The sequence below is a fragment of the Peromyscus californicus genome, unplaced genomic scaffold (genome assembly GCF_007827085.1).
Source record: "Peromyscus californicus insignis strain IS unplaced genomic scaffold, ASM782708v3 Scaffold_17__1_contigs__length_78620276, whole genome shotgun sequence".
NCBI classification, from domain to species: domain Eukaryota; kingdom Metazoa; phylum Chordata; class Mammalia; order Rodentia; family Cricetidae; genus Peromyscus; species Peromyscus californicus.
In genome coordinates, this window is record NW_026294469.1 from 52,285,089 (window position 1) to 52,305,218 (window position 20,130).

Below are 20,130 nucleotides of genomic sequence, written 5' to 3' on the forward strand. Positions count from 1 at the left end.
CTTCCTCTCTGATCTCTGCTACTTGGCTTGCGTTTCTGTCCTAGCACCACCTCTATTGTCTGACATGTGAACAAGCGGGCACAGTTGTCTCTATTTCTTTTTCTCTACATCCGGTTGTTAATCTCAGTCCCAGTGGCCGAGTGATTGTTGTGAAAGCTGTCCTTTGCTCTGTACTGCTTCAGATGTGTCCCTAGACTACCCACTGGACGCCTAGCACTTTGCTGTGCTATTTTTCTACATTTGACGCTGTATCATATCTAATTAGATGACAGAATATTTGTAGGAAGAAACTGTAGCCACATTCTAATTATGACTTGAAGCAGCAAAACAAAGCTGGCACCTCTAACACAATTGGAAAACTGTGCCTTCCAGTGTTTTCAAAGTTCACTGCTGGTTGAGAATGACTGCTCTGTAGCATGTGGAGAGAGGATTCCATTACGTTCTTCCCAGCTGTCCCTTCCTAACTACACCCCTTCCGTCTCTCGAGTCTCTGTGGAACTGATACTGAGAACTCTTAACATCTAGTATAATTCAGAACACGTGGGAAATGACAGGTGTATGCAGAAAGAACGATTTCCTCCTACATTTTCACCATGGACTTGTGTGTTCTCCAAGTGACTGATGAACCTTTTAGCTTAATTTTGTCTTTAGCTTGAAAATGGGTATAATTGGTTTGTAATGAAGTTCAATGTTACAATATGCTCCAAACATTTACAATAGGTATTTATTGCACACTGGTTTAATACTTGATTGTTGAGTGATTTCTGCATTTGTTCAGCATATGTTGGGTTCATGCTATGAACTAGGCCCTGAGCTAAAACCAGTTGGAGAGTGCTTTAGCCACACCCACATGGAGCAGATGCTGGCATTGAGCAGCTCCTGTTCTGGCCTGGGAACCAGTGTGCAGTTCATAATGTGGCTCTCAGACTACTTAAGGTGTGGACCAATGGGAGAGAGTCCCAGAGAGATGATTGATCAGCAGAGCCATTGGGAAAGCTTTTCTGAAGAGAGGTAGGCTTGATATCAGGAGGAAGAGGTTCAGGCAGATGTCATAGCATGTTGGATGTCAGTGTGGACAGGAGCAGTGAGTGTGGGCCAGCAGAGCAGTGATGAGAGAAAATCACAATTGATAGGTTAGAATCTGTTAAGGTGTGTTTCTGAAATGAGGAACTGCTTACTACATTGATTCAGGTTTTCTGTCTTCTCCTTTTCATTTTACCACGTTTAGTCTTATGCTTTATACTTGTTCTTACCAGGTCAGGCCCCCAGAATCTCACCTTGGCACCATTCATTTAAAAATAAAACAGGGATTTTTGACAGAAGGGTGTGTTTCCAACAGGGCATCTTAGGAGTTGGCAAGCCCTAACTGTGGTTCTCCTACCACAGCCACCGCGACCACAGGACCCCGCAGTTAGCTGAACTCTTTTTGCCTGTCTCTGATACATTCATTTGGTTTCAAGTGAGAGCAGTGTTATCTCTCTTCTACCAGAGAGGGAATACTGCTTGTATCATCAGCCCCTGAAGTGGGTAGTCATTTCAGTATTGGAAGACAGAAAGTGCCCATGTAACAGTCATCTTGTTACAGAGAGCTTCCAGTCCTGCTGTTTGGGGCTCTCGGCTCTTGGCTGGACTTGGAAGTTTATTTCCTGTGCTGTTGTAAAGACTCTTAATATATTAAAATTTCAGTCTCTAATTATTTGATAATTGTGTAATAATAGCCTATGAGCTTCAGAAGAAATACCTTCAAAATTTATCTTCTCCTCCTCCTCCTCTTTCTCCTCCTCCTCTTCCTCCTCCTCCTCCTCTTCCTCCTCCTCCTCCTCCTCTTCCTCCTCCTCCTCCTCCTTTTTTTTTGTTTTTCGAGACAGGGTTTCTCTGTGTAGTTTTTGGTGCCTGTCCTAGATCTCGCCCTGTAGACCAGGCTGGCCTTGAACTCACAGAGATCCACCTGGCTCTGCCTCCTGAGTGCTGAGATTAAAGGTGTATGCCACCCCGCCCAGCTCAAAATATATTTTCTATCTAAGATTTAATGAATGTTTGAATTTAATATTTATAATTAAATCTCATTTTTGTCCTGTTAAATAAGTTGCAATAAAATATAAAGACTCTACTCCTTGATATGTTTAATATCTTTTCTTAGTTTGTACTTTCTCTTGTGCTTGTTAATGGAAGCACATGGAAAAGAAAGAAAATGACAGGAACTGTATTACCATGTTATCATTCACACCTGATTAAGAATTCTCATCCCATCCAAAAGCAGGTTTTTAAGATAAATATAGTATTGTCTGTTTCCAGAGGAGATTGTCATTTTCAGGGTGGTATGACCATGGCCATATTGTTTAATTCTCAATGTGACCGGATTCTCTGAGGAACTCATTAGCCTAACAACTAGCATGGAGAAACAGCAGTTTCAACAGCAGAGGGCGCCAAATACTCGTATTGGGCAGACAGATTTTCCTGCTATTTCTGTGTGGCCTCCAATCTTTCCTCCTCCTTCCTCCTTTCTTTTTTCTTGTTACCTAAAATAGCCAATGTTGAAGCCACCTTGTGAATATTTTCTAGTAGGTGAGGAGGATTTCCCTCATCTACTTTAGATTATTTTAAAAGTACAATAAAACATCTATTTATTTTTATCCAATGTACTTTTTACATTTATTATTGTGCACAAGAAAATTTGAAATCCCTTTAAATTACTTTCATCAATAAAATCTCATGTAAAAAACAAAGGGGACAATTACTGTTTCTTTCTTTTTCCTGCCAAATAGTTTTTGATATTAAATCAGTTTTTATACTAAGGAAATGTAAGTTGTTTAAACCATTTATTATACATAGGATACCTATACAATTATGCATTTTATAAAATAGTAAATGAATATTTTTGGTAAAAATTTTCTTGTACTCTATTTTAGAGTTCAGTATTGATGTTTAAAGAGGGGTCTGTGTATATGGTAGACATTCGTTTTCTAACCTGTCTTTAATCACTGATTTCAAAGCTAATTCGAATTTAAAAAATATATCACCCAAAGCTAGGGAAATGGCTCGGTTGGTAAAGTGGCTGCTAGAGAACAAGCCTTTGGACCTGCCCGAGTTTGGGTCCCTGCAGCCAGGCACTGCTGGGCAAGGCAGTGCACATAATCCCAGTGCTGGAGAGGTGAATCAGTGAGCACTAAGTTCAGGAAGCCGAACACTGGCCTGCACATTCATGTGCATATACCCACTCCAACACACATACCCAACAACCAGTACTATGTGCACATGCGAGAGAGACACACACACACACACACACACACACACACACACACACACACACACATATACACACACACGCAAATCAACATATCTGTCTTGCATTTGATTATGAAAATCAACTAACATAATACTTGGTAGTACAAATCAACTCTACTTTTAGATAAAGCCCATATCAAATGATATTATAGATTGGATTCAGAAAGAATAATAAATCACAAGACTATTTAAAGATAGCATTGAAAGCTGTGTTATTGAACAATGATTTCAAAATCAGTGAGCTTTCAAGTCAGGATCAATGAAGTGAATAGTGAGAGCTTAAAAATTCTTGTAGTCAGTGGGTAAAATGCAATGCATTTAAAATCTTAAACCCATTAAAGACCCTTAAAGCGTAATATTGGTAGGCAGAGACAAAGCTATCAAATGTTTCAGCAGACTCACCTAGAATTTATTCAGTTATATAAAATGATGAAAACTGTTATATAGACACATGTCAATGTTATTTCTCTGAACATTCTGGATTATTATGTTTTGCTTGTGGGGTCTACTACATCTGACGTGTTTATATGCCGAGATTCCCGCATGCGTTGATGAGCCCTGATATCGGGATGGTAGTTCTGTTGTTTTCTTTGGGTTTTACTTGAGATATTATTTTATCTAATGTTCCTGCCACAGGTTCACTTTCAGTTATGAGTTAGGAGTCCAGTATTTTGTTCCCCCCGTGTTTTCTTTTGTGTTATATTTTAAGTTAATTTTCCTTTCCTTAAGATTTCAGATTTCTGGGCATGGTGTCAGATGTATTTAAAATCCCAGCACTATGGGCTCAGAGGCAGGTGGGTCTCAGTGAATCCCAGGACAGCTAGGGCTCCATAGAGAGAACCTGTCTCAAAACAAAAGAAACCTCACATAGCTTAATATGTACTTTCTCAAATAAAAATTGTGATAAATCAGATACTTAAAATAAGCATAAAATAAATCTGTGTACTAGCCTGTCATGTGAGTGTAGATATGTGTATAATTGCATTTACTAGCAAGTTGGAGACTCAGTCATTTTCCTTTTTAGCCATTGTCAAGTAGGTTTTCAACTATTTCTTTGAGGACGAATATTTTGTTTCCTCCCAGGCTTGTTTACACAATAGGTTACTCCACAAATATTTATTGAACTGAATTAAATCCTGCTCTGTGATAACTTTAAGATGAATTGTACATCCACATTGCAGGGGTTCTAATAAATGTAGCAGAGTGGCCCTTCTAGAACATCCTCATGAGTTAGCTTTGAAATTGTTGAAAATATCTGATGATTTGAGTGAATCACTCTGGTCCCAGGTGTATATATTTTATCATTAAGCCAAGAAAACCTTGGAATTTGCTAGATGTTTTTGTTCCTTTCCTGTATCTCATCTTAGTATCACATTCTAGAAAACCAGACCTGAGAGTGACTGACTCTGTCGGTTCTTCACCTTTAGCCAACATCGTCCTCCCAACTTTGAGGGCATCTACTTTTTGTTGTGACAGATTGCCTAAGTCAGTAGAGTTGGTTGTCAGGCCTTGGTGGTGTGAGAAACAGCTCATTCAGTGAGAAACACTGGAATGATGAGTCATCTTCTCTCCTTCCCCCTTCAGCCTTAATGTGTTTTCTTCTGTTATATTTTATCTTGGTAGTGGTGTTTTCTTTGTCTTTTACATTCTCTTTTTGTGTAGAAGAGTGCTATTAGGTACAGTCCTCCCCACCCCCATCCCCACAGGGCACATTCAGTAGCTCTGAGAGATTGTACTAAAGAGAATCTTACAAAGTCACACCCAGTCATGGTATTAATTAGATAACCTTTTTGTTGTGAGCATGTGGCTAACTGCTGGAACACCTTCAGAAGGAGATGGAGATGCCTGAGGAGCTGCGGGTGCTGATGGGCACATGTGTGGCTGACATCAGACGAGATGGGTTGAAGTCTGTCTACCTTCTGGTTTCCTTCTGCCTTCTTTTGTTCAAGCCCTTCTCATTGCTTCAGTAATTTCTTAGCCAAACTTGTTTGATTTTATGTTGTTTGGTTGATAATAATCTCTTTTTTCTAAAAGAATGTTGCAAGTATTTTTCAGAAAAAACATCCTCAGGAGCACTGTGGAGACCTCTTCATTTTACCTAATGTTACCTGTTCCTTCATACCTGTTGTCAGAGCTGTATACCTAGGTCAATTTTCTTTTCCCTAAGATTTCAGATTTCTGGGAATGGTGTCAGATGTATTTAAAATCCCAGCACTGTGGGCTCAGAGGCAGGTGGGTCTCAGTGAATCCCAGGACAGCTAGGACTCCATAGCCAGTCACATAGCCAGTGCTAATAACTAGAATAGTTCCTGAACTACAGCAACAGCTTTGAAATAGTGGCTGCAATTATTAATTATAATTTTGTATCAATATTATTGGACATAACACATATGTATAAGGTTGTACATAATTCACTTGAGTTAGTACTGGTAAGTACAAAGCACTAAGTATAGTGTGTGATATTACATGTTCAGTGTTTCAAAGGAAACCATGAAGAACAGAGCTTGGAGAAATGAAAGGCTCAAGTACATATTCTTCATTCTGTCCCATCGCTCACATCCTTTGGGTTATTGCACTTTTATCTTGATCATCTGTGTGGCTTCTGCCGCCTCCATTTTATGTTCATGACCCTGCTCTTGCTCCTTTTAAGCTAATAGTACTGTGTCTGGTTATGTGACTCCCTTCATTTGGATAGTTGTTCCCGACTTTACTGTATACAGTTGTCTGGCTATTCCTTAGACCTATTTGTACACATTCCAGGCCATGCTATTTGGGTCTGATGATCAGGTCCAGGAACCTGTATTTTAATGGCACCCTGGCTTACGAAATACAGTTCAAAGGCCTCACTGTGGTCTTTAAGCTCTTAGTGAGCTGTGGCCTGGGCTCATCCTCTTGATCACCTATGGGTTCCTCAGCGTCCACCCCATCCCCTGCCCCTGATTGTCATTGCCACTGTCCTTTTCTGCATTTTTCTTTCCACCATGAGTGTTTTTTTTATGCTCAAGTTAGCTCTTCTGTGAGGAGCTCACTGGTCACCTGAGATAGAATTGGTAATTTCTCGGCCATGCCCCTTTAGTTTCATATTGACTCTTCAATAGTGTAACATTATCATATTAGCAATATTCTTTATGTTGTTGACTATAATATAGAAAGATTTATATCATCCTTTAAATGTCATTCAATTCAGAGAAGTTTATATAAAGGAGGCAGTGATAACATCTGCGTGAATAATTCCTTGAGTAATTTTTGGATGGTGAACAACTTGAGATCTTTTGTGAATGTGGTCCTAGTGTAAACAAATGCAAAGGTCCAATATTTGAAACTTTCTAGAAATGAGAGGTGATTTGGTGTTAAGTTACAGGCTGGTGACTGGAGGTGAAATGAAATCTACAAGCAAGGGTGTGTTTTGCTTTGCAGAGAAGTCTGGATTTTCTTCTCAAGTTATAAAATGATATTGATAATCTCTGAAGCTGGAAACATAGTCAGGAAGGATGGAAATGGAGACAGAAGAGAGACCAGTTAAAGGAATTTATTGTAACAATTACAGGAAGAGTTGATGAGCAATTTGAATAATTTTGTAAGGTTTTTTTAATGTTCTTTGTTCATTCTGCTAGACTCTGATTGCACAGAATGAATAAGGCATAGTTTGTTCACGTTTTGAAATTACCCTGCAGAATAAGGAAGTTATAAGTAACTAAAACAATAACCATACAAATATTTCTGAAATATCTAAATATCTGACACATGGGAGATGGGGAACTAAATGTATTGTTGGCTAACTTTTTCCTGGGAGAATTAGAGTCTTGTCCTCAAAGTGAATGAGATACAATTGATGAGTAAGACATATATATTCAAGGCATTCACTGTACTGATTTGATGTGCATATATGTTGTGATTGAGAATTAGGGCCATGTAGAAGAGGACTTAAAGGCAGACTCATGCAAAAGGAAAAATGAAAGGATTTGTATGTCAGGAGTCACAGATATGGTTCAAGAGCCTGTTTGTTTGTTAAAGCTGAAAGGGGGTTTTATAAATGGGCCTTCTATATTTTATTCTATAGATTTATTTTCTAGTTATGAAAAGATAGCATGTGTTATTATGTGTAATTTAAGAAATATATAAAATCTGTACAAAATGTTCTATGATTCCATCAAAAAATAATTGCTATTTACATTCTTGTATGACATGTATGGATTTTACAAGTACACATGCATACACACAAGCATGACGTACATGAACTGTCCAGTATACATTCTTGTCTCCCTAAGACAATGTCAGATACGGAAAAGAATGGAGGACCTGGCCTGAGGAGCCTCTATACTTTGAATAGATTTGGCTAAAATGGACAGAAAATAAAGGAGAGAAGTAGAAGGAACATGGTCAGGATCTCCTTACTCATGTCTGAAACCCGAAGACTTGACTGTCTTTGGAGGGAATTTGGCAGGGGAAAGACTGAAGGTAAGTGCCGAAGGAAGGATTTCAGTGCTCAGTGCTCCAGAAGGACCACAGCTTCTTCAGGGGCAGCTACAGTTCATTTTCAGAGTCTGCTAATGTTACTGAAACCAATTTTAATGATGAAGGAGACTCCCACTTTCGTAATAAGAATTTATTAATGTATACTTGGTTTTAAATTAATTGGTATTTTAATGATTGTGTCAGTGTAAAGTCATTGTATAAGCTCATATCTTTTACATGTTGCTGGTTGGCAAAGATATTTAATTTTCTAGAAGCCCTAAAAAGACAGCTTCATAAACATTTTGATTTAGCTGTTTATTGCTCATTAATGAATGTTGAGATTAAATACTTTGAATTGTAACTATTTTTAAAAAATATTTGTTGCAGGGGAATTTACCTAAATATTCTCATAACTCCCTGATGGTTCAAGCAATAAAGACAAACCTAACAGATCCGGACATCCATGTGCTGTTCTTTGATGTGGAAGCTTTGATTATTCAACTCCTGACTGAAGAAGCCTCTAGGCCGGATACTGCACTTATTTCCCCAGAGAATTTGCAAAAGGCATCTGGCAGTTCAGACAAAGGGGGCTCTTTTCTAACTGGGAAACGAGCAGCAGTTCTTTTCCAGCAAGTGAAGGAGACTATCAAAGAGAACATAAAGGAACACCTCCTCGATGAGGAAGAGGAGGATGAGGAGACGACGAGGCAGAGAAGAGAAGACAGTGACCCTGAGTACCGGGCCAGCAAGTCCAAGCCACTGACCTTACTAGAGTACAATCTAACCATGGACACTGCAAAATTATTCATGTCCTGTCTTCATGCCTGGGGTCTGAATGAGGTTCTGGATGAAGTCTGTCTTGATCGTCTCGGGATGCTGAAACCGCACTGCACAGTGTCCTTCGGTCTCTTATCGAGAGGAGGTCATATGTCGTTGATGCTTCCTGGTTATAATCAGGCAGCTGGTAAACTCCTTCCTGGGAAAGCAGAAATAGGAAGGAAGCTGCCGACAGCTGAGGGAGTAGGAAAGGGGACCTACACAGTGTCTCGAGCCGTCACCACTCAACATCTGCTGTCCATCATATCGCTGGCAAACACTTTAATGAGTATGACCAATGCGACTTTCATTGGCGATCACATGAAGAAGGGCCCGACCAGGTGTGACTATGTAGTTTGATTTTATTCTTTATTTTCAAAAGGGATAAATGACCATACTCTATTTTTGTTATTATTTATTACTCTTTTTTTCTTTTGGCTCTGTGCACACTTACACTTTAGTGTCACATTAGTGATTCCCATTTAAACTATAAAACAGAGGCATTTCTAAAATGCCTAGTTTAAAACACAATACAATTATAGCAATATTATATATGTGTAGTCATACTTAGTTGCTATTTTAAATGGCTTTACAGTATAGGAGTTGGTCACAGAGGATAGCTCTTGAATAAATTAAATCTTTAAAATTTTTTTATTAAAGATGATTTATTTTTTCTGAGATAACCCTGACTAGTCTGTAACTCAGCATAGACAAAGGCCAGCCTTGAACTCACAGAGGCTGGCCTAACTCTGCCTCCTGAGTAATGAGTTTAAAGGTGTGGACCACCACAAATAGCATTATTTTTTTTAAATTATGTGCTTATATGTGGGTCTGTGCATGTGTGAATGTAGATGCCCGTGGAGTCCAGAAGAGGATGTTACATTCCCTGGGGCTGGAGTTACAGGTGGTTATGAGCTGCCCAATGGGGTGCTGGGAACCACTCCAGTCCTCTGCAAGAACAGTATGTGCTCTTAACTGCTGAGCCATCTCTTTGAGCTCCATAAATATAACCTTGAATTTATAGCTTGTGGAAGTTTGAATTGACATTCAGTTCAAATGTGTATCCATTCACAATGCTTTTCATTGTAATCTGTATGCAGTAACAATGGGTCCAATGATTGGTTCTGGAATGTGGTAATCAGTCTAGTCCAAATTTTGCAATAGGGAAGAGAAAATAACTTTTAAAACAGACTACTTTAAAAACAGAATATTTTGATGTTTTTAAATACTTAGCCTGAATGCGATTTCTCAAAGTTATGAAGACAACTTGTTATTATGCTTTATTAAAGTTGACCACATCAGTTTTTTAAACCTAAGAAATACTTAGATAGCATTCATTTTGTGCCATGTTTTCTTGTAATTACCCTATAAAAATTCAATGTCTTTAATCTTGTAAATACTTTTATATGGGATTATTTTGAGCCAGAGTTCAAAAGAGATACCTTACCTCTAGACTCCAAGATTTCTTTATGCTTTATTGCCATATATATGGTTAAATACTTTTCAAAGCAGTGTATTATTCCATGAATTCCTAGGTGCTAGTGATAATGGGGTAGGCTGAAATTCCAGGATGTTACTAGTAAAGAAGAGAAGGTGAAGAGTGATTTTTGCCTGTCAATAGTAGTTCATTGGAGTGTTCAAAAATATGTTTTAAGACTAACAGAAAGTAAAAATTTATTACAAAAAAATTGTATTTTCTACTTCATAATCATGTAGTTATTTTGCCAGTATTTGAAATGGACAGCATAGATAGTACAAAACTTAGAAAATGACCATCTTTTTGAAATCGTAAATTGAAAATGTTCTTTGTATATTTCTTTTCGATCTAGAGAATGACATTTTGAATAGCTCTGGAAATAGGAAAATGTTCAATGTTTCTTTTTCTTCTTTTAAAGGCCACCTAGACCGGGCACCCCAGACCTTTCTAAGGCAAGGGGTTCCCCTCCAACTTCCAGTAATATTGTGCAAGGACAGATTAAACAAGGTAAAATTAAATCTTACTAAGTAATTGGCGTGACATTTCAGCTGTAGAAACTGAGAAGGCCTTGCTAATGTATAATCATAATATTTTGTTTGTCTCAGATTGTTAAAAGAGAGAAAAGTTGTTATATTCCAGATGTAAATATGGATAATTAAGATGTCAGTTACAAATAAATCAGATTTATTTGGAAATTGATAACTGAGCATATTTCAGATAATTTTATTATATGGTCTTTGGCCTAATTTGTATGTATTAGGGCCACCTTAACTTGACAACAGTAGTTAACTGTGTGTATCTTAAGTTTAAAAGTTATGCCTTTTTTTTAAAACTCTCCTTGGGAATGATTGAAATCATAGATTTATGTTACAACTTGTCTTCTACTGTCTGCTAGTGGTGTCTGCATTGCTGTTCACAAGTTGAGATTCTATTAAACTGTTCTTTATTTTATATAATATACCATAACTTTCATTGTTTTTGTTTTTTCATTAGGGAGTAGGAGAGGGGGAAGGCTGAATTTCTCCTTCTCTTGAAATTCTAAACATTTCTGTGAATTAATATGCTCATTTGTTCCAGAATGTATCTTTTATAGCTATTTAAAAATCAGGGTGAAGAATAGGTTGTATATAAAACAAATGAATTCTCTATTTAGACTTGATTTTTAGTTGCAAGATAGCTCATCATGATGTGCAAATACTCCAGAATTAGAAAAAGCAACAACCCTTATAATAAAGTACTTCTGGAATTTCAAATAAAGGGGACCCAATTAGCACCAACAAACTTTTCTGGTGACCTCCTCTTCCTCTCCCCCTTTTTAATTTTCAATTTTTTTCACTGTCACAGCATCTGTATTGAAATTCAACAATGTTTATGATTTATTTTGTACTTCTTGATATTTCCTTGAGTTTAGTTCACTGTATAGTATATATATTCTTTTGTGTTTGGCCTCTACTGTCAAATTTATCAATTTTATTGCGTTAGAACTATAGTCTGTTATTTTCACTGCTGTGTATTATTCTGTTATACATATTTTCTCTATTTAGATTTTCTTCCAAGATGCCCTTTATTGCATTAAGGAAATACTCTATATTCCTAATTTGTTGAGATTTTAACTTTACTATTAGTAGGTGTTAAATTTAGTCAGATTTTCTTTCTGCATCTGTTGAAGTAATTATAAGATTTTCCTCCTATATTTTCTTCATAAGATAAAGAATATTGACTTTTTTTGTTTGAAGAACACATGGCATATAAATCACAGTTCATCCTGATGACTTATCCATTTTATAGCTTATTAAATATAACTAGTAAAATTTTGTTGAAGGCGTGTGGTGTTCAGGGGGATTTTAGGGTGGGGTTTCCTTTCTGGTAATGGCTTTCTGTAGCTGGTGACAAGCTAGTGGCCTCAAAGAGTCAGAGAAAGGTGATCCTTTTCTTTGGACTTTTCTGGAATGGTTTGTATAGATGAATATTCGTTACTCTTTATTTGGGTTGTCTGATTCATTAAGTGAAAGCTTGCAGGCCTCAAGTTTTCTTATAAGATTTTTAACTATGTATTTTAATTTTTTGGATATATTTCAGACATTCAGACATTTTCTTTAGTGAACTTTCTGTTAAATTTATCAGGCAAAAGGTTCTAGAAATTCTTTTTTTTTTTTTGGTTTTTCGAGACAGGGTTTCTCTGTGTAGCTTTGCGCCTTTCCTGGGACTCACTTGGTAGCCCAGGCTGGCCTCGAACTCACAGAGATCCGCCTGGCTCTGCCTCCCGAGTGCTGGGATTAAAGGCGTGCGCCACCACCGCCCGGCTCTAGAAATTCTTAAAATCCCCTTTTTCTTTTTTGTTATTCATTTTCTGTTTTTTTTTTTTTTTTTTAAATCCAGATTGTCTAGTAGAAAACAATTTTTAGGAACTTCCCTAAGACCCAGCTCTGCTTAATTGACTTCTGTGGTTTTTCTGCTTTCATGTTCTTTGATTTATAATTACTATCATCTCGTTTCTGTTTTAAATTCACTCTTCTGCTTGTAGTTTAAGGGGACTCGGAAGTTAATGACACATGACTGTTGTCCCGGATTCCCTCATATTTAGTGCTGAGATTCTTGTCTGAATATTGCTTGGTGGCAACTCCCACATTTTCTGTACTTTTATTTGTTTTTATTTATTAATAGGCAATTTAGTGATGAAATACTTAATTTTTCAAATATTTCTAAGATTTTCCAAGGATCAGTTTGGGTTCTTTTTAATAGTGAAATAATATTACTTCCGTGATTGGAATCCTTTGGAATTTTTTCATTTTACTGTATTTACTTATTTAAAAATAATTGTGCATACTTACCTGGCAGGGGAGATACCATGATTGAGCAGGTGGTTTTCCCAGAGTGAGGCTCACCCATCGCCTTGGGGTGTGTTGACCCCTGAGATTTCCCCAAATGCAGGAAACTTGACTGCATCATTTGTGGTAGTGGGAGACTGCGTTTGTACTCTCTCCTGACTTTTTGCTGTAACAAAAAGTAGCCACCCTCGATTGTGTTTCTTGGACCTTTCTTTTCTCTAAGTGCTTTTACAAAACCCTTTTCTAGCCTCCACACAGCTGGAACAGGTGAAATCAAGATGTGAAACCCAGGAGTTCTTAAGCATTTGTATTGACCTCTTAGCCATTTTGCCAAGAAATTTAAGAAATAGTCTTCAGGAAATTAGGTTCTAGGTTAATACAAAAACAAAAGAAAAACAAAACAAAACTAATTGTGCATATTAGTGGCATAGGTGTTTCAATATATTTGTATATTTTGGAATTGCTAAATCAAGCTAATTATTATTTGTATTACATTACCAGTATACACACATACTGATGTGGTGTGTGTGTGTGTGTGTGTGTGTGTGTGTGTGTGTGTGTGTGTGTGCGTGTTCTATCTTGGTGAACATACCCTGTATGTTAAGAAGTATGTAGTCTGGTATTAAGTAGCATACTTTATAACGTCACGTCAAGTTGTTCTGTGATATTCAAATGTAATGTACAGTTGATCATTTTCTGCCTACTTGTCTCTATTAAGTGTCTAAGATGATTGAAACTGGAAGCCATAATTGTTCACTTGCTTATGTTTCCTTACACTTCTGTAAGATTTTTTCCATAATAGACACATAAATTTTGGAACATTCATTCTTATTATTTGGCTTATTTATTATTATAAATGATCATCTTTATGCTTCCTGATATCCTTTTTTTTTTCTAAAATACACTCTATTCTTAATATTTAGCATCTTGAGTTACTTTTAATCATACAACTTTCCCATCTTTTTGCCTTTTGTCTGTTTGGGGCTTTGTATTTAAGGTATGTTTCTTATGTCGGCATTGTGTAGTTACATCTTGCTCTTTTATCCAGTGTGACTTAATTTGGTTTGATTGTTTTGTTTTTTGAGACAGGGTCTCTTTGTAGCCCTGCCTGTCCTGGAACTTAATCTGTAGACCAGGCTGGCCTTCAGTTTGCAGAGACTGGTCTGCTTCTGCCTCCCCAGTGCTGGGATAGAAGGTGTGTGCCACCATATTTGGTTGTGATTGGCTTTTCATTGTCTTAAGGTGTTTCCATTTAATGGTATTGTCAGTCTAGTTAGATTGAGTCTTTCGTTTGCTGTGTTTCCATTGCCCTACTTCCCTTAGGGCATTTCTTTCTTTTGCTATCTTGTGGATTACTAGGTATCTTTGAGTCTGTTTCTTATTTCATAATTTTTAGTGGATTTTGGAATTATTTTACATAGTGCTTCAAATATTTTTTTCTCAGTGGTCTCATTATATGTAAATTTATGCTTAAAATGGTCTCATTTGTCAATGATGCCTTAAATTTTTAAAATTTTATTTATTTAAATATTTATTTGTGTGTCTGTGTGTTTTTCCATGTCCACATTTGCCTTGCCATGGGGAAATGTGGAAATCAGAGGACAAACTACTGGAGATCTCAGGTATAGCTTGGCTGCACCTGCCTATAACCAATGAACTCTCTCACCAGACTACTTTTGTGCCACCCCTTCCCACGTTTGATTTAGTTTCTACTATAGCAGTTTCAGCTTAATTAGTCTTTTTTTCATCAGGTTCTGAACTTTCTTTAATCCTATCTTAATGTACTTTTGGCCTGGGTGATGATTTTTGTATCTTTCCTAACTATCTCACTTTGAATGTGTAGGATTATCTAATTATTGTCATGTATTTGCTTGTTTGTTTTTAGGGACCGTACTTTCCTGCCTCTGTGAATGTTCATGCTTGATTAACATGGCAGATGCTTAAAATTTTGTCAGACAGAATACTGGGTATTTTGCATCCTTACAAACCTTCTTGAGCTTTTTTTTAAGATGGAATTCTGTGAAAGCAGTTTGAATAGGTAGATATTTGAGCAGTGTTCTAAATAAGGCAAATTATTCCCTATTACTGAGGCAAGATCTTCCTTAGAATGTTATTAAATGCTCCATGATTCTGAGGATTCCCAATAGGCTGGTGGAGAAAGGCACCACCAACTTGTTTCTAGGCTTTATGATGGTTCATTCTCCCTTCCTCGCTGGTTTCTTGAAGTGTTCTGACTGGTACTCTGCTAGAACCTGAGGAGAACCTTCTGCACAACTTCAGCCCTTGTGGTGAAATATTGTGTACCCCAATATATTGTGTACCGTAATAAACTTATCAGGGGTATCAGAAGACAGAGCCAGCTACTAGATTAGACATAGAGGCCAGACAGTGGTGGCACACACCTTAATCCTATCACTTGGGAGGCAGAGATCTGTCTGGATCTCTGAGTTCAAGGCCACAACAGAGTTAGGCAATGGTGGCACATGCCTTTAATCCCAGCACTTGAGATCTCATGCCTTTTCTTGGAAAACACGTACACCTTTAATCCCAGGAAGTGACATGGCTGGGTGGAGAATGCCCCTCAGGGGTGCAGACTCAGAGGCTTTCAGTCTGAGGATTCGTGGGAACAGGATCAGTTGAGGAGTTGGAGAGGTGAGGTTGGCTGTGGCTTGTTCTATTTCTATGATCTTTCAGCTTTCACCCTAATATCTGGCTCTGGATTTTTTTTTAATTAATAAGACCATTTAGCAATTCGTGTTACAAGTCCTGGTATCTCTTTTCTCTCTTCTCCAACCTTTAAGTTCTGTCCTCTTTTCCCAAGACTCCAGTTTTGTGTTCCCTACTCACTGAGTTTAGATTCTCTGTGTCTTGACTTAGGAGTCTGTCAAGTTGATAAAACAGGCCAGTTATAGGGTTGACTTTGTCTTATATATATGAAAGAAAAATTTTAAGTAAAAATAAATGAAGATTAAAAAAATAACATGTTAATTCCAAACACAAAATTTTAAGGGATTCTCAGATCCATCCATTACTCCACTTCAAGCTTAGATTTCTGCTACAGATCCTGGAAAGACAGTGATAAACTATTATTTGATTCATATAAATTTTTCCTGAGATTACTCAACAAGGACTGCTTTCATTTCTTAGTGTAGATAATATAAATTCAACTCATTTCAAATTCATTTGAAAATAAACTTGCAAAGAGCATACTATTATAACCTTAAGTCCTTCAACTGTGTGACTTCCTTGTGACCTTGCCACAATATTTTGATCAGGTTTCCCTTCCACAACCATTCCTAGATCCTTCCCACCTCCCTATCCACCCAACTTTATGTTCTTTCTCTCTATGTCTCTCTTAAAAAACAAACAAACAAACAAAAACAACAACAAAAACCCAAAGAGGTAGAAGACCAATACGATAAAACAAAAACAAACAAACAAACAAAACATAAATAAATTTAAAAAACGGGAAAAGAAAGCAAAATGAGACAAAACGCCACAAAATACCAATGCTTTTCTTTTTTTTTGTTGACTACTCCTTGCCATGGGGCCTGCCCTGAATGTGGTCAATATACCCAGTGACACTCAGTTGGAGAAAACTGATTTTTCCTTTGCCAGTGGGTAGCAGGAGCAGAAAGCTTCATGGTTAGGGGTGGAACTCTGTGTCCACTTCCCCTTCTCAGTGCTGGGATCCTGTCTGACTTGAACCTGTGCAGGTCTTGTATGTGTTGCCATGGTCTCTGTGAGTTCATATGTGTCTGGAAGACACTATATCCTTGGAGTCATCCATTACCTCTGGTTCTTTCAACCTTTCCTCCTTTTCTTTCACATATATTCCTGAGCCTTGATGGGAGGGGCTTGATGAAGACATACCATTTACGACTGAATTCTCTAAAAGCTCTCACTCTCTTCTCTTCACACTGTCCAACTGTGGGTGTTTATATTGATTCCCATCTATTGCAAAAAGCAGCTCATTTGAAGAGCGTTGAAGGAGGCACTGATCTATGAGTATAATAGTATTTCATTAGGAGTTATTTTATTGCTGTATTCCTTTAGCAGAATAATAGTATCAGACTTTTCTCTACCCCCCTAATCTATCTGGTCTCAGGCTTTTCACTTCTTTGACAGTGTCAGGTATGGGTTCATCTCATGAAGTCAACTTTAAAGCCAGTCAATGGTTGGTTACTCCCAAAACTTTTGTGCCACTATTTCAACAATCTGTCTTGTGGATAGGTACTGTTGTAGGTTACAGGGTTTATATCTGAGTGATATTATTGATAATTATTTTTCTCCTCAGTAGTGTGCGGAGTACCTTCTGATGTTTTAGGGATTCCATGGTACCCTTTTTGCTAATGACTCAACAAGATGTAGCTCATTCCTGGCACTGGAGGTTTTACTTGGTTTCTTAAGATGTCCAGTTGGAATCCTAACATATATACATATATGAAATGAATCTCGATGGCGTCACCAAATAATAGGGAAGACAATGTCCAACTTAACCACCACATTTTAAAAATTGACCCATTACTCAAATTTGTTGGGGAAGCTTAAAAAATAGGGATTGTTATCTTGCTCACTGATTTTTCATAATTTGTTGGTACAGTAGCTGATTCATAAAAGGAGCTGGTAACTAATAAATCCTTATGTGCTCTTTATGCTTTTAGAGAAATATTTCAGTAACTAGGTACTGTGACTATAAGAACAAAATAAGTCCCTGCCTTAAGGAGTGCTTATACATATTGGAGACAATATAGAGGAGAGAGTTCATAATGCTTTAATAGGTTTATTTGCTTTTCTACAAGAGTTAGAGTGTCTGTGGCTCTTAGACTTTCTCAGATCTCTGTGTCTTCATGTTTAGCTCAGTATCTGGAATGTATATTAATCACCTGATAAGTATTGATGACATGGGAAGTTTTAACAGCTTTTCGTATACATTCATCTGTCACTGTAATGAATTGTTTCCCTCCAATTCTTGGTCTTATAGGACTCATTTATTTTTTTTTTTGATGTTAGTAATGAGGGCATTTTATAAAAGATTTTAAGTCTCTGGCTATAGTTATAGACCAAGCAGAATCACCATTGTATCTGAGCCTACTCCAGTTCTGATGTGAGTTAGTGATGATTCAGAGATTAAGTAATGCTACTTTATTTTTTAAATTTATTTTTTATATAAATGTTTGCCTGAATATATGTAAGTGCACCACATGCATGCCTAGTGCCCACAGAGGCTAGAAGAGGGTGCCAGATCCTCTAGGACTAGAGTTAGAGCTAAGCTAGCTGTGGGCCACCATGTGGGTGCTGGGAACTGAACTTGGGCTCCTCCGCAAGAGCAGCAGGAACCATTGCTCCAGCACCACTACTATAATTTTTAAGCATTATGAGCTTCTTGATACGTTATTGCCTTACCATTTATGCATTTCATCACTGTGGAATTGCTAATTCATTCTGAAATGGTAGGTCCTTACTTCTTTCTGTTGTCTGGATGTTTGCAAGGAAGTTCCCATTAATTATTTAATTCTCTCATAGAGGATTTTTTTTTTTTTGGCCTAATGATGTTTGACAGTTCAGTTATGTATTGCTTCCTGGTTTGTTACTCAATATCTAAGTAAACATGTCTAGATTATAAATACATATATTACTGAGGTAAGGTTTTCATGTGTTTATGGGATCTCTACCATGATGTACAAAATTACACTATGAGTAGGTGATTGACTTAGAACCTACCATGCATTGTGCTGTATGCTTTTTATTCATGCCCTGAAACAATGGATCATAACAATTATGGCCGTAATTCCCAAGACCGCTTTTTATTCATACCCTGAAACAATGGATCATAACAATTATGGCTGTAATTCCCAAGACCATTACAGTTACTTAAGGCAGGGATTTATTCTTGACTTGCAGGGTCTCCAGAAATAATATGTTTTAAAAGTCCACAAAAAACTTCAAAGTTGTTTAAGTAGTTTTTGTAGTATGCAACACATACTACATTTGAAATTATCATGGCTGCTGCCATAATTTATTTCTGTTGACTCAAAAACCACAGCTTTCATCTTAAAGGTAATAAGAGACAGTTTATTTTGGAGTGACTGACCAGGAACATGATTTAGGTTACCCAGAATTCCTTGTTCCAACATGGAAACAGTTTCATACTTTACAGAACAAAGAAAGCTGTAAATCAAGGCAAGTTTAAAATATATTGATAAGTCATCAGAGTGTGTAGCAGCAAGATGAGAGAAGCTTTTCTATAGGCCCACGATGATGTCTGATGACATTCTTAGCTTTTTGTGTGGTGACAGCTAGTGGTCTGCTGAGTTAGTAGATTCTAATAGGTTTCTGTCTGTTAATCACAGGTTCAGTTCAGGCAAAGAAATGGTCAAGGTGTCTGCAGTCTTGAGGGCTAGATGTAGGCCACGATAAGGCAACTAGCCTCTGACTTGCCATGTTCCAGTCTCCTCACCATACTACAATTCTAATGAGCTTCATTTTTTAAAATTAAATTAATTTATTTTTGTTGAAAATAATTTTTTCATACAATATATTCTTCTTGATCTTAGCCAAAAGGCCAAGAAGCGATTAATATATTCTTCTTACAGTGGTTTCCCTTCTCCCAAATTCTCTTAGATCTCCCCACTTTCCCACCCACCCAAACCTATACCCTTTCTTTCTCTCTCTCATTAGAAAGCAGACAGACATCTAAACAACAACAACAATAATAATAATAATAATAATTTATTATTATAATAAACAAAATCAGATAAAAATAAAAACAAGCATACCAGAACGGACACAGCCTCTTAAAGAGGTTTTTGCTCACAGTTCCAAACTATCAGTCAAATACAAAGTTAGGTTGCTAATATTTTCAAGCATTTATAGTCTTGAAAAGTTAGTTTTTTTGTACTTATTCTCATGAAATAATTGAAAGATATGTATAATCAAATTAGAAGATCAAAGAACAACAAAATGACTGAGAGCCTAGAAAACTGGGGTCTATTGAGAATATAAAGAGAGAATCAGTCTGGTGATGGTAAGTGGATGTTTCAAGATGATAGCTACTTAGCAGATAGGGGCAGAGTTGGGAACTTTGTAGTTCAGTATTTCTGGACATGCTACATGTCATGTGAGAGGGGACAGTGGACTTGGTCTGTTGAAAATAACTGATTGACTAGAGTTTATATTTGAATCCAGCAGGAAAATGTTTAGGGATCCATATTGTAATAGTGCCTTCATGGTTAATGTACACACGTTCATAATAGATTAATAGTACAG

At 37.1% G+C, this 20,130-nt stretch overlaps 1 protein-coding gene and 1 non-coding gene across 3 annotated transcripts in view; both read left to right on the plus strand.

Moving 5' to 3' along the window:
• Nucleotides 1–20,130, plus strand: part of Wdr7 (WD repeat domain 7) — a 296,825-nt gene that overhangs the window by 77,551 nt on the left and 199,144 nt on the right. For both annotated transcript variants that reach the window (XM_052742313.1, XM_052742314.1), the window contains exons 15-16: nucleotides 8,128–8,897; nucleotides 10,452–10,540. In XM_052742313.1, the coding sequence (XP_052598273.1) occupies nucleotides 8,128–8,897; nucleotides 10,452–10,540 (859 nt within the window). The remainder of the gene's footprint in view (nucleotides 1–8,127; nucleotides 8,898–10,451; nucleotides 10,541–20,130) is intronic.
• On the plus strand, nucleotides 12,857–13,019 carry LOC128113122 (U1 spliceosomal RNA). The gene has a single exon (XR_008219347.1). It is a non-coding gene; the product is annotated as a U1 spliceosomal RNA (small nuclear RNA).